This window comes from Mobula birostris, chromosome 11 (genome assembly GCF_030028105.1).
Source record: "Mobula birostris isolate sMobBir1 chromosome 11, sMobBir1.hap1, whole genome shotgun sequence".
In the NCBI taxonomy this organism is placed as follows: Eukaryota; Metazoa; Chordata; class Chondrichthyes; order Myliobatiformes; family Myliobatidae; genus Mobula; species Mobula birostris.
Window position 1 is genome coordinate 974532 of NC_092380.1, and position 13933 is coordinate 988464.

At 53.2% G+C, this 13933-nt stretch overlaps 1 protein-coding gene across 2 annotated transcripts; it reads left to right on the forward strand.

The window, feature by feature from the left end:
- The first annotated feature begins 684 nt into the window (after positions 1 to 684).
- Positions 685 to 10296, forward strand: LOC140204709 (fructose-bisphosphate aldolase A-like). Of its 2 annotated transcripts, none has more exons than XM_072271406.1 (9): positions 685 to 708; positions 5682 to 5805; positions 6026 to 6237; positions 6644 to 6698; positions 7219 to 7379; positions 8754 to 8837; positions 8945 to 9119; positions 9239 to 9438; positions 9829 to 10296. In XM_072271406.1, the coding sequence occupies exons 2-9, from the start codon at positions 5694 to 5696 to the stop codon at positions 9922 to 9924; spliced, it is 1095 nt and encodes a 364-aa protein (XP_072127507.1). In that variant the 5' UTR covers positions 685 to 708; positions 5682 to 5693; the 3' UTR covers positions 9925 to 10296. The 2 variants fall into 2 exon arrangements, with proteins under 2 accessions (XP_072127507.1, XP_072127506.1); XM_072271405.1 differs by lacking the exon at positions 685 to 708 and adding an exon at positions 4797 to 4904.
- The last annotated feature ends 3637 nt before the right edge of the window (positions 10297 to 13933 follow it).

Below are 13933 nucleotides of genomic sequence, written 5' to 3' on the forward strand. Positions count from 1 at the left end.
CAGAGGAGATTCACCAGGATGTTGTCTGGATTAGAGAGGGTGCGGAGGAGATTTACCGGAGTGTTGCTTGGATTAGTGGACAGTCAGAGACTCTTTCCCAGGACAGAAATGACTAATCTGAGGGTGTATGATTTTAAGATGATTGGAGGAAAGTACGGGTGTGGGGGGGGGATGTCAGAGATTTTTTTTTACACAGAGAGTGATGGGTGTATGGAATATGCGGTCGGTTGGTGAGAGGCAGATACATTGGAGACTTTTTAGATGGGCACAACAACGATAGAAAAATGAAGGGATATGTAGGAAGGGTTAGTTTGGTTTTGTAAGTTAAAGGTCAGCACACCGTTGTGGGTCAAAGAGCACAGTTCAGGCCCTCTTATCTTTCGCATCATGTAATAATGCTCCTGATTCATGGATCTCCCAGGAACTGGGGAGGGGTGGGGTAGCAAGCTGGAGAGGGGCCAATTGGCCTGCAACCGAGATTCCCCTACCCCCCACCCTGCCTCCCGATTTGGAACATTCCAGAATGCCAGCCAGCAGCTGGTGCTTGGGAAAAGGTTAGTGGTGCAAGGGGAGAAGGTCAGAAATGGACACTGTCTACCCTCCCCCTGGGCCCCTATAAAAGACAGGACAGACAGTGCCGGGATTCACCTTGCACGTCGGTCCCACCCCGCCGCCCTCTCGCAGACGCAAGCAGACTCGCCGGGCACAGTAAGTCTACCATCACGCCAGCCTTCCTTTGCCAGACCAGAGTTATCTCCAGTGTCCCTCAGGAGATGTGTTGCTTTGCAACAGCAGTACTGTGTGAGCGATTAAAATGTTTATTAATATGAAATTAATGTGAGTTAATTAATTAACAACCCTAACGAGGGTGTTGCTGGAACTCCAGTTATAGGGAAAGGTTGAATATGTCAGAAAGCTGCCTCGTGATTCTTTCCTACACCCTTTATTTCTTTTATATTTTTATTGTAACTGTAGTAAGAATGGTTCAGCAGCAACAGGTATCCACAGACAAAGGGAGCACTGTACACGTGTTAAAGGCTACATTGTGAAGTGGTTCACTTTGGAAGGCTGAACCTGAAGGCCTTCTCAGCAGTATGAAGGAACAGAGTGATCCTGGGATTCACGTCCATAGACTTGTCAAAATGGTCACACAGATTCAGTCCTGATGAAGGGTCTCAGCCCGAAGTGTCGACTGTTTACTCTTTTGCATAGATGCTGCCTTGCCTGCTGAGTTCTCCAGCATTTTGTATGTGATGCAAGTTAATAGAGTGTTTAAGAAGGCTTATCGTGTGCTGGCCTTCACTAATCAGGAGATTGAGTTCAAGGTAATGTTGTAGCTCTATAAAACCCTGGTCAGACCACACTTGGAATATTGTGTTCAGTTCTGGTCTCCTCATTATAGGAAGGATGTGGAAGCTTTAGAGAGAGCACAGAGGAGATTCAGTAGGATGCTGCCTGGATTAGAGAGGGTGCGGAGGAGATTTACCAGGATGTTGCCTGGATCAGAGAGGGTGCGGAGGAGATTCACCAGGATGCTGTCTGTATTAGAGAGGGTGCGGAGGAGATTCACCAGGATGCTGTCTGTATTAGAGAGGGTGCAGAGGAGATTCACCAGGATGCTGCCTGGACTAGAGAAGGTGCAGAGATTTACCAGGATGCTGCCTGGATTAAAAAAGCATGTCTGATAAGGAGTGGTTAAGCAAACTAGGGCTTTTCTCTTTGGGGTGAAGGTGATTGAGAGAAGATTTGATAGATGTGTATAAGTTATAAGAGCCATAAATAGAGTGGATACTTATAGAGACTTTCCCTGGGCAAAAAGAGCTAATACAAGGGGGCATAATTTTAAGATGATTGGAGGAAAGTATAAGGGGAATGTCAGAGATCGTTGTTTTACACAGTGAATGGTGGTTGTGTGGAATACACTGCCAAGGGTGGTGGTAAAGGCAACTACATTCAGGACAGTCAAGAAAATCATCATGGATGAAAGAAAAATATTGGATTATGTGGAAGGGAAGGGTTAGATTGATCTTGGAGTTAAGAGGTCAGCACAATATTGTTTGCAGAGGGACCTGTACTGTGCTATATTGTTCTATGTCCTAAGAAATTACTTTATCAGAGAAACATAAAGAATAAGACCAAAAGAAAAATGGTTAATGAATTAGTAAATGAGGTAAAATAATATTTATCAACCAATCACTGAACCACGTCACACGACATACTGCTGGAGGAAGCACATTTGTCCAGCAGCTGTTCCAGTTTCTCTCTGCTTTCTTTTCTGTACTCCTCTCTCTCTTCCTCTCATACGCTCTCTCTCCTCCTCTCCTCTCCCCCAAGCCCTCTCTCCAGCTCCATCAGTCACAACCTAAGCTCAATTTCCTATTTGCACCAAGATGGTGGCGCTCTTTATACTCTTCAGAGCTTGAACCTTGTCCTTACCGCAGCACTTTTCCATGTTGTAGTGACACCAGCTATATCATGGTATCTATCGTGACATTCAGATGAGGTACCTAGCTTAGAGACAGCAGGCTTACCAGGAAGGAAACAGATTCATCCCGTGTATTTCGAAACCTACTGTGAAACGCGTTATTTGCATTCAAACCAAAGTGCTGGGGGCAGTCTGCAAGAGTTGCCACACATCCTACCACCGAAGTAACTCAGCCACCATGTTCAGCAGAACAACAAAACTCATTTCCCAATCTCCCACCCACTCACACAGACGAATCTCCAACAACCCCTCCCGGCTTCCGACCTCCAGTCCTCGGTTGAGTATATTATCCTTCAGCACTGTACGTGTAACACATTGAGGAGGAATTTCTTTAGCCAGACGGTGCTGAAGCTGAGAATTCCTTGTCACAGAGAGCAGTGTAGGCCAAGTCGTTGGGTATATTTAAAGCAGAGATTGATAGGTGCTTGATTAGCCAGGGCATCAAAGGTTACGGGGAGAAGGCAGGATAATAAATCAGCCATGACGGAATGGCGCAGCAGACTCAATGGGCCAAGTGGCCTAATTCTGCCCCTCTATCATATGGTCTGGTCTTATTCTAAGCTGACACCATCTCGTCTTACAAACTTCAATTTAGGATTATATTGAGGAGAAATCAAATGTAACACTTTCCTCACAGTAATTTATTGGCTTGTGATCCTTTTTAATGTCTTGCACTGTACTGCTCCCACAAAACCACACATTTCACAAAATTTCTCAGTGATAATAAACTTTGAAGGAGTGTAGAGAAAATTTACAAAGATGTTGCTGGGTCTCGAGGACCTGAGTTATAAGAAAAGATTGAATAGGTTAGGACTTTATTCCTTAGAACCATAGAAGAATGAGAGGGAGTTTGATATAGGCATATAAAATTATGAGGGGTAGAGATGGCATAAATGCAAGCTGTTTTTTTTCCACTGAGGTTGGGTGGGACTACAATTAGAGGCCATAGGTTAAGGGTGAAAGGTGGAAAGTTTAAAGGGAACCTGCGGGAGACTTCTTCACTCAGAGGGTGGTGAGTGTGTGGAATAAGCTGCCAGCAGAAATAGTGGATGTGAGCTCAATTTGAACATTTAAGAGAAGTTTGAATAGCAACACGGATGTGAGGGCTATAGTCCACGTATAGGTCAGCATGGACTAGATGGGCTGAAGGGACTATTTCTGTGTTGTAGTGTTCCATGACTCTATCACACCCTCCCTTCCCTACACCCTGTCTCTGTCACCCTCTCCCTCCCCTACACCCTGCTCATCTGTCACCTCTTCCCTTCCAGTCTCCATCAGCCCTCCCTCCCCTACATCCCTCACTGTCTGTCACCCCTTCTCCTCCCCGCCGCCATCAGCCCTCCGTGTCTCCGTCAACCCCCACCAAACACCTCTGTGTTCGTCCCCCCTCCCTGTGTCCATCATCTGCTCCCTCCGTGTCTCCGTCACCCCCCACCAAACACCTCTGTGTCTGTCACCCCTCCCTGTGTCCATCATCTGCTCCCTCCGTGTCTCCGTCACCCCCCACCAAACACCTCTGTGTCCGTCCCCCCTCCCTGTGTCCATCATCTGCTCCCTCCGTGTCTCCGTCACCCCCCACCAAACACCTCTGTGTCCGTCCTCCCTCCGTGTCCATCATCTGCTCCCTCCGTGTCTCCGTCACCCCCCACCAAACACCTCTGTGTCCGTCCCCCCCCTGTGTCCATCATCTGCTCCCTCCGTGTCTCTGTCACCCCCCACCAAACACCTCTGTGTCCGTCCCCCCCCTGTGTCCATCATCTGCTCCCTCCGTGTCTCTGTCACCCCCTTCCCCTGCAGCCCTCCCCATCTCCGTCCGTGCCTGCCTCGCCCTGTGGGTGTCGGGTGTCGGGTGTCGGCTGTCGGCTTACGGGTTGACCTTTGCGCACTTGCCAGGAATGAGACGGTTAACAGCTGCCGGCTGATCCCACATTCCGGCTGTTGGCTCCACCTCGGATCACAGGCGTGTGTCAGCACAATCGCAAGCTCACCAAGGTCACCTCAGGGGTCGGGGTATGGGGGCAGAGGGAAAGGAGGGTGGACGGGGAGCTCTGTGTTCAGCCTCACCTAATTGTACAGAGAACCATCTCTCAGCCACTGAGACCCCGCCCCCTCCCCGGGGAGGTCCCGGCAGAGCGGCTCTGAGGCCGTCCCTGCCCCTCCCCTGCCTCTGCCCCTGCCCTGCCCTGCCCCAGCCCCGCCTCTCCCATCTCCCCAGCCCCCACCCCGAGAGGGTTTTGCCGCAGTGTGGCTGCGCCTTTAAGAGGATCTCCGCAGTGTGCACTTCTGACGTCATGTGTATCTGAGCCCGGTCACGTAGAGGGAGGAGGGAGGGCTCTGATCCGATCCGATCCGATCCGGCTCTCATTGCACACGGGAACGTCAGCGAGGACGGAAGCCAGAGGCAGGAGCAGCCGACACGGTAGGGAGAGGATGGGTGAGGGGGAGGGAGGGATGGACAAGAACAGGAACATGCAGAGGGACGCACATGCCCCTTCCCTCACTCTCACACGGTAGGGTGGGGAGGGTAGGTAGGTGAGTGTGGGGGGAGAGAGGGTGGGTAGGTAGGTGAGTGTGGGGGGGAGGGAGGGAGGGATGGACAAGAACAGGAACATGCAGAGGGACGCACATGCCCCTTCCCTCACTCTCACACGGTAGGGTGGGGAGGGTAGGTAGGTGTGTGGGGGGAGAGAGGGTGGGTAGGTAGGTGAGTGTGGGGGGAGAGAGGGTGGGTAGGTAGGTGAGTGTGGGAGGGAGGGATGGACAAGAACAGGAACATGCAGAGGGACGCACATGCCCCTTCCCTCACTCACTCACCCACACACACACACACACAGAGCATATCTCCACGACGCGGAAGGACACGCGAGGACACATGTAATACAGACTGGGACAGTCCCCACCCGGCCGCTCGATGAGCGGGGAGATGGGAATTCGGAAGGGGGTGCCGGGGGCCCTGAGGCCTCTGATCTCTCCGGGCCCCGGTTCCATGATACGAAACTTCCTGTCCGCATCTCCCTCTCCGAGCTCACTCTTGCGTGAAGGTGATTAGGCTGATCTTCGGTTTCTCCTCGTCCACGTCCGGCGTCTCTGTGCGTGTCTGTGAAGGAGCTTTAATGGGGAAGGCCGCAGTTTAAGCCGGCGCGATGGGAGTTCCCCTCAGCGGGGAGCCGGTAACGGAGGTGCTGTGTCCCCACAGACAGAAGCCAGCATGCCGCACCACTATCCGCCCCTCACCACCGAGCAGAAGAAGGAGCTGTCGGACATCGCCCACCGGATCGTGGCCCCGGGCAAAGGCATCCTCGCCGCCGATGAGTCCACCGGTAGGTACAGCCACCCCTACCCGTCCCTTCACTTCGCGGTCCCTCACATACTCGCTGGATCAAGGGTTTGCCAAACCGAGGTGGTGGAGAGTTATAACCAGTGTGTCTTCCACCCAACCCCTCACCCCGCTTCCTGCCTTCCCTCTCTTCCTGTCACTTCATCCCCTCTCACTTCATCTTCCCTTCCCTCTCTGCCCCTACCCCTCTTTCCCCCTCCCAGGAAGTATGGCCAAACGGATGAGCAGTGTAGGCGCGGACAACTCGGAGGAGAATCGCCGTTTCTATCGCCAGATCTTGTTCAAGGCCACAGAGGAGGTGAAAGAGTACGTCGGTGGTATCATCTTCTTCCATGAGACCCTGTATCAGAAGACCGATGATGGGACCTCCTTCGTCAAGTTAATCAAGGACAAGGGTATCGTGGCTGGCATCAAGGTGATGTGGGGCAGAGGGTGCATCCCCCCCCCCCCGTGATCAACCTGCCTCCCTCCCTTGCCACCCTGTCAGCCTGTGTGGTCACCTTCAGGGAGCTGTGGACATGGACCCCAGGATCCCTCTGCAGGTCAACACTGTTAAAGGTCCTGCCGTTAACTGTGCCCTGTCCCTTTACATTTCACCTCCCAAAGTGTAACACCTCACACCTGTCCGGATTAAACTCCATCGGCCATTTCTCCGCCATATCTGTAACTGATCTCTATCCCGCTGTGTCCTCAGACATCTTCGCTGTCCACAGCTCCAACTGATTGCTGACTAACATGATGATTGCACTGAGCCAGGAGAGGGGTTGGTGCTTGTAGAAAGGGGACTCAACTTCGCCCTCTGTCTTTTCCTCCTCCCGCAGGTCGACCTTGGAGTGGTTCTGCTGCCTGGTACCAATGGTGAGACCACAACTCAAGGTAGGTCACTCCCTGGAGCCACCCCTTCCTCCTCCCTCTCCCGCACGCTGCATGTTTTCCTCCCCACCCCAATTCCTCGATTCCAAACTGAGGAGTGAGAAGGATGGAGGGGTGGGGGTGGGAGAATGAATGAGGGGAGCTGGGAAGAGAGAGAGAGAGAAGAGGTCGTAGTGTAGAGGGAAAATGTTACGGGAGAGAGGGAGAAGGTGTAAAAGGGGAGGAGGAGATGGGAGAGATGTTGCAGGAGAGTGAAGGGGAGATAGGAGAGGTGTTGCAGAGAGCAGAGGGGGAGATGGGAGGTGTTACAGTAGGGTGGATAAGGTGAGAGGGCGACAGAGAGATATTGCATGGGAGGGGGACAGAGGAGATGTTACAAGGAAGGGGAGAGGAGACGTTACTGGAGAATGAAAGGGGGAGAGAGGGAAATGTTACAGAGAACATGGAGAGAGTTGAGATGTTACAGAAGAGGGGAAAGTGTATATAGGTCAGACTAATGGTCCCCTCTTTGCCCCCACCCCAGGGCTGGATGGACTGAACGAGCGCTGTGCCCAATACAAGAAGGATGGGGCTGACTTTGCCAAGTGGCGGTGTGTGCTGAAGATCACCGAGACCACCCCGTCCCACCTCGCCATTATGGAGAACGCCAACGTCTTGGCCCGATACGCCAGCATCTGCCAGCATGTACGGCCGGGGGGAGGGGGAATGAGGGTGGTGTTGGGGGGAGAGGGGGAATGAGGGTGGTGTTGGGGGAGAGGGGGAATGAGGGTGGTGTTGGGGGAGAGGGGGAATGAGGGTGGTGTTGGGAGGGGGAATGAGGGTGGTGTTGGGAGGGGGAATGAGGGTGGTGGTGGGGGGAGAGGGGGAATGAGGGTGGTGTTGGGGGAGAGGGGGAATGAGGGTGGTGTTGGGGGAGAGGGAGAATGAGGGTGGTGTTGGGGGGAGGGGGAATGAGGGTGGTGTTGGGGGGAGGGGGAATGAGGGTGGTGTTGGGAGGGGGAATGAGGGTGGTGGTGGGGGGAGAGGGGGAATGAGGGTGGTGTTGGGGGAGAGGGGGAATGAGGGTGGTGTTGGGGGAGAGGGGGAATGAGGGTGGTGTTGGGGGGAGGGGGAATGAGGGTGGTGTTGGGAGGGGGAATGAGGGTGGTGGTGGGGGGAGAGGGGGAATGAGGGTGGTGTTGGGGGAGAGGGGGAATGAGGGTGGTGTTGGGGGAGAGGGAGAATGAGGGTGGTGTTGGGGGGAGGGGGAATGAGGGTGGTGTTGGGGGGAGGGGGAATGAGGGTGGTGTTGGGAGGGGGAATGAGGGTGGTGGTGGGGGGAGAGGGGGAATGAGGGTGGTGTTGGGGGAGGGGGAATGAGGGTGGTGTTGGGGGAGGGGGAATGAGGGTGGTGGTGGGGGGAGAGGGGGAACGAGGGTGGTGTTGGGGGGAGGGGGAACGAGGGTGGTGTTGGGAGAGGGGGAACGAGGGTGGTGTTGGGGGGGAGGGGGAACGAGGGTGGTGGGGGGAGGGGGAACGAGGGTGGTGTTGGGAGAGGGGGAACGAGGGTGGTGTTGGGGAGGGGGAACGAGGGTGGTGTTGGGGGGAGAGGGGGAACGAGGGTGGTGTTGGGAGGGTGAACGAGGGTGGTGTTGGGGGGGAGGGGGAACGAGGGTGGTGTTGGGGGGGAGGGGGAACGAGGGTGGTGGGGGGAGGGGGAACGAGGGTGGTGGAGGGAGGGGGAACGAGGGTGGTGTTGGGAGGGGGAACGAGGGTGGTGTTGGGGAGAGGGGGAACGAGGGTGGTGTTGGGGAGAGGGGGAACGAGGGTGGTGTTGGGGAGAGGGGGAACGAGGGTGGTGTTGGGGGGGAGGGGGAACGAGGGTGGTGTTGGGGGAGGGGGAATGAGGGTGGTGTTGGGGGGAGGGGGAATGAGGAACAGAAAGTGGGGTAGATGGGGAGAGAGTTGAGAGAGGAAGGCGGGGTGACAAACAGGGGAGGCAGATGCCCCAGGGAGGGGTAAGAACACTGTCTATCCAGCCTTGACGTTGTCCCTCCTTTCTCCCGTCTCCACCCACAGAATGGCATTGTCCCAATCGTCGAGCCCGAGATCCTTCCCGACGGCGCTCATGATCTCAAGCGCTGTCAGTTTATCACTGAGAAGGTAAGCTGTTCAGCCCATTGGGGCCGGCTGGACGCCGATACGGTCCTCCCTGCTTGCCCCGCACTCACCCTCACCCTCGACTCTTCTCCCCCCACCCACCCACCCAGGTGCTGGCTGCTGTCTACAAGGCCCTGAGTGACCACCATGTTTACCTGGAGGGAACACTGCTGAAACCCAACATGGTGACAGCCGGACACGCCTGTACGGAAAAGTACACCCCCGAGCAGATCGCCATGGCAACGGTTACTGCCCTGCGCCGCACCGTTCCTGCAGCTGTACCAGGTCAGTCTGACACAGAGCGCTCTGTGTGCATGTCCATGTAAATGGAAGGGATGGGGAAGGCCCCAACCTCGCTCTTCTCTCCTTCCCTACCCCTGACTGTCTCTTGGTCTGGACTCTAGGTATCACCTTCCTGTCAGGCGGTCAGAGTGAGGAGGAGGCGTCCATCAATCTGAGTGCCATCAACCGCTGCCCGGATCTCAAGCCCTGGGCTCTGACCTTTTCGTACGGACGCGCTCTCCAAGCCTCTGCACTCAAGGCCTGGTCTGGCAAGAAGGAGAATGCCAAGGCAGCTGCCGCGGAGTTCGTCAAACGGGCCAAGGTGAGGGGAGCTCGGTGTCGGTGAGGGGAGGGGAAGCTCAGTGAGGGGAACTCGGTGTCGGTGAGGGGGAGCTCAGTGTCGGTGAGGGTGAGGGGGAACTAAACGTCGGTGAGGGTGAGGGGGAGCTCGGTGAGGGTGAGGGGAGCTCGGTGTCGGTGAGGGGGAGCTCGGTGTCGGTGAGGTTGAGGGGGAGCTCGGTGTCGGTGAGGGGAGGGGGAGCTCGGTGACGGTGAGTGGGAGCTTGGTGTCAAGGGGATGAGGTAGTTCAGTGCAGGTGAGGGAGCTTGACATCAGGATATCCTCATGCACGGGTGTGGAACGGTGTCTGGGATGCTCGCGGTTCGCATTGTACCCTTCACACTGACTCTGTACCCCCTCTCTCTCTTACAGACAAATGGATTGGCAGCCCAGGGCAAGTACTTACCCTCTGGGGAGACAGGAGCCGCAGCCGGACAATCTCTGTTTGTGGCCGGTCATGTGTACTGAGATGGTGTGTACGTTCCTCCCTCCCCCCTGGACCCAGTGTTTTGTGTGTGTGCTTTTGTAAGCACGCGTCATCTATGTGCCCGCCCCCCCCCCGCGTCCTGCGTAGTGGCACCACCTCCCTGCTCTGTGTAATGGTTCCCTCGCTACATCCTGCATCGGCAGGGGTGGGGATCGGCCCACACTGGAGTTGGCGTTTTCCTTCTGGGCTGCACTTTATCCCCCTCACCACCACCCCACCTCGAACTCTACACAGGTCCCAGTGTGCCTGTGTCGTTGGGATGATCCCAGAGAAAACGCTCCTCTTTCTGCTGTCTCACTGGCAGAGTGACAACTCAGAACTAAACAGTAACTAATAAAAGACTTATCAAATGCTTTACCTCGTCGTGTGTCTTCATTACCATACAGTCAGGACAGGCCATAGTGTTGTGTTGGCCCTCCCTCCTGCCTGCACAGTGTCCATCTCCCTACGTTCCCTACACATTCATGCGTCTGACAGCATCTGTCTCCACTACCACCCCTAGCAGCACGTTCCAGACACCCACCATCTCTGTTCAGCTCACCCCTCCCACCGTGAATGCAAATGACTCAGATTTCTCCTCAGCCTCCGATGCTCCAGAGAAAGTAAGCTGTGTTTGGCCTCTCCTTACAGCTCAGGCCTCTAATCCAGGCAGCACCCTGCTGAACCTCCTCTGCACCCTCTCCAAAGCCCCCACACCCGTACTGTAATGGGGTGGCCAGAACTGTACGTGGTAATCCAGATGGGGCCTGACCAGAGTTTTATAAAGCTGCAAGGTGAATTCCTGACTCTTGGACTTGACAAATAAGGGCAAACATGCTGTGGCCCACCTTTGTCAGCCTGTCAACCTGTGCAGAAACTTTCATGGACACCTTGATTCCTCCATACATCAACACAGTTAGGCGTTCTGCTGTTAACGGTGCCCTGTCCCCTCACATTTGACCTCCCAAAGTACAACCCCTCACACTTGTCCGGGTTAAAACCAGTCTGCCATTTCCCTGCCTGTATCTATATCCCACTGTATCCTTTGGTAAGTTGTCATGTACTGAGGTAGAGTGAAAACCTTGTTTTGTACACGGTATATACAGATCAGTTTATCATGTCAGTACAAGAGAAATGCAGAATAAAGTGCAGGCAGACAATAAGGAGCAATGTCATAGGGGTAGATTGTGAGGTCCTTTCAACAGTCTTTTTGTGCAGGGTGGAAGGTGTCCTTTAGTTAATCTCCCCTCATTCCAGAGTGGAGTTTATTGTCAGGTCCAGGTGCGGGGAAAACTTGGAGCAGCATCAGATACACAACTTTCACAGGATAAACATAAATTATACCCAATTTTTCTGGCAAAAAAATGAACACAATTAGAAGAAACTCCATCGTATCACAAAGTGGTCAGGGTGTTTCCGTATGGAGACAGTGACTCAGATTGTGCTGTTGGTTCAAGAACTGAACGGTTGAAGGGAAGTCGCTGTTCCTGAACCTGGTGGTGTGCGACATCAGGCTTCTGTACCTCCTGCCCAAGGGGAGCTGCAGGAAGATGGCATAGCCCGGGTGGTGGGGATTTTGATGGTGGATGTTGCCTTCCTGAGGCAGCCCCTCCTGTGAGGACTAGTGATGGTCGGGAGGGAAGAGCCTATGATGTACTGGGCTGAATTTGTTCTGCTCTGCAGCTTCTAACATTTCTGCGCATTTGAATCGATGTCCCAGACTGTGATGTGACTAGTGTAACCATGATGTGCCCATGGTCCATCAGTCAGTGCAATCGCTTTCAAGGTTTCCAGTACACAAGTGTAAAGGAGAACAAAATAATTGTTAGAGTGCAGCTCATGCACAAGATACACAATAATAAATACATGAGATAGTTTATTATACATTGATTGTATGTGAATAGAGTGATGCTAGGCACAGGAGTGCCTGTACGTAAGGTGACAGGAGATGATAAAGTAGTGGTGGTTGGCAGTGTTGATCAACTTTTTGAGTTACTGCTGGTCTGGGTGGGATCTTTCATGATGTTACTGGCCCTTTTCCTGCACCTTTCTGTATATATATCTGGTAGGCTGGTGCTGGGTAGTTTCGTAGAGCCTTCCTGTCGCCACAGTGCCATTTCTGTACTGAACAGTGATGCAGCTTGTTGGGAAGCTGTCTGCTGTGCATCTGTAGAACGACGTGAGTATGGATGTACGCAGTTCGATTTACAATGTCAGCGATCACTGATCGCAGTTCGATTCCTCCTGATGTCTGTAAGGAGTTTGGATATTCTTGGCGTGACTGTGTGGGTGCTCTGGTTTCCTCCCACATTCCAAAGATGTACGGGTTAGGGTTACACACTGGAAGCATGATGACGCAGGCTGCTCCAGCACAGCCTTGGAGCATGTTGGTTGTTGAGGCAAAAGATGGATTTTAATGTATGTGTGACAAATGAAGCTAATCTTTAAAAAGATGCTGTCAAGAGTCCACTGCTCCCTGCAGCTCGAAGGTATGCCTGCCGGTATTAGATATTTTCACCCTGCAGAAAAGATTCTGGCTGTCTACTCTATGCATCACATAATCTTATAAACCTCAACCTCCACCGTTCCAGAGAAGACAAGTTTGTCCAGCCTCTGCTTGCAGCTCGTGCCCTCCAATCCAGGCAGCACCCTGGTGAACCTTTCCAAAGTCCCCACACCCTTCCTGTAGAGGGGTGATCAGTTCTGCTCACCCCACTGAAGGAAAGATTCCATTAACTTGCAAAAAGTGCATAAGAGATTTATGAGAATGTTCTAGGGACTGAGTTATGGAGAGAGGGTGGGCACGTTGGGACTTTATTAACAGTGTACGAGACTGAGGGGTGAACTTACAGAGGTGTATAAAACCATGAGGGGCACAGATAGGGTGAACATGCAGTCTCTTTCTCCAGGGTTACAGTGAGAGGGGAGAGATTTAATAATAATAGCAATAATAACTTATTTATCGAGCACTTTTCATAGACTGGTCTATAGTGGAATATAAAAATAAAAAAGATGTCAGTGAAAATCAAGGTTAAGTAAATAGGTTTTGAGCTTAGTTTAAAATAACCGTTTAAAAATGACGACTAAGTCTGCATTCCATACAGATTTGGGGAATGAATTTCAAAGTTTAGGAGCGTGGTTCAGAAGGCTGACCTGCCACTTATCCATAGAGGGAGACTGATAATGGCAGCAGGCCTCACAGTTCCAGCAGGATTACAAAACGAAAGCGAGTCGGTGATGTTCTCCGGTCCCCGACCAGGAAGAGCTTTAAAAACAAGTAAGGGAACTTTAAAATCAATTTCTAAAGGACACAGGACAGCAGCGGCGTTTGGAACGAGTTGAAGTTTGTTAAGAATTTTGAACCGGGACCCGAGGGCTGTGGACAAAGCCGTCAGAAATTGGTTGAGGGAGGTGCATCAACCACATTTAAAGGGCACTCGGGCGGGTACATGGGTAGGAAAGGTTTAGGGAAAGATGGGCCAAATGAGACTGGCCTAGAAGGGGGAATCTGCGATCGCACCCACAGGATGGGCCGAAGGGTCCTATTGATCCTGTCCTGGTGCGGGGCAACAGGGAGTCCCATTGGCTCCACTTTGTGCCCCTCAACAAGATGGCACAGGGCGCCTCGTTGATTCTGATCTGTGCCCCTCAACAAGATGGCGTAGCCAGCCACAGTTAGACCATTGGCTCCAGTTTGCAGCCCTCAAGAAGATGTCCGGAACTGAGCGAGAATCATCAACTTTATCAGTCTCTTAAGGAGATGGCGCCGACCCACTTCACGGCTTCCATCCCCAGTCCCTGTCTCGGTGTAGTTCGGCTTCATGGCCTGTCCCTCAACAACATGGCGCCGACAAGCTCGCATTCCCGTCTGCTTCTGTCCTCAAGAAGATGGCTCCGATCTGCAACCCAATTTCCAAAAGATGTTTCCTGCCGCTTAACGGGACGGAGCCAGCCTCCAGAGCGGAATCTCATTGGCTGCCCCTTTCCTTCTGTCCTCAACAAGATGGCGGA

Coding starts and splice junctions, on each gene's coding strand:
- LOC140204709 (XM_072271406.1), top strand. CDS start 5,694: ATGCCGCACCACTATCCGCCCCTCACCACCGAGCAGAAGAAGGAGCTG. Junction 6,699..7,218: donor TGGTGAGACCACAACTCAAG/GTAGGTCACTCC, acceptor CCCCCACCCCAG/GGCTGGATGGACTGAACGAG. Junction 9,439..9,828: donor AGTTCGTCAAACGGGCCAAG/GTGAGGGGAGCT, acceptor TCTCTCTTACAG/ACAAATGGATTGGCAGCCCA.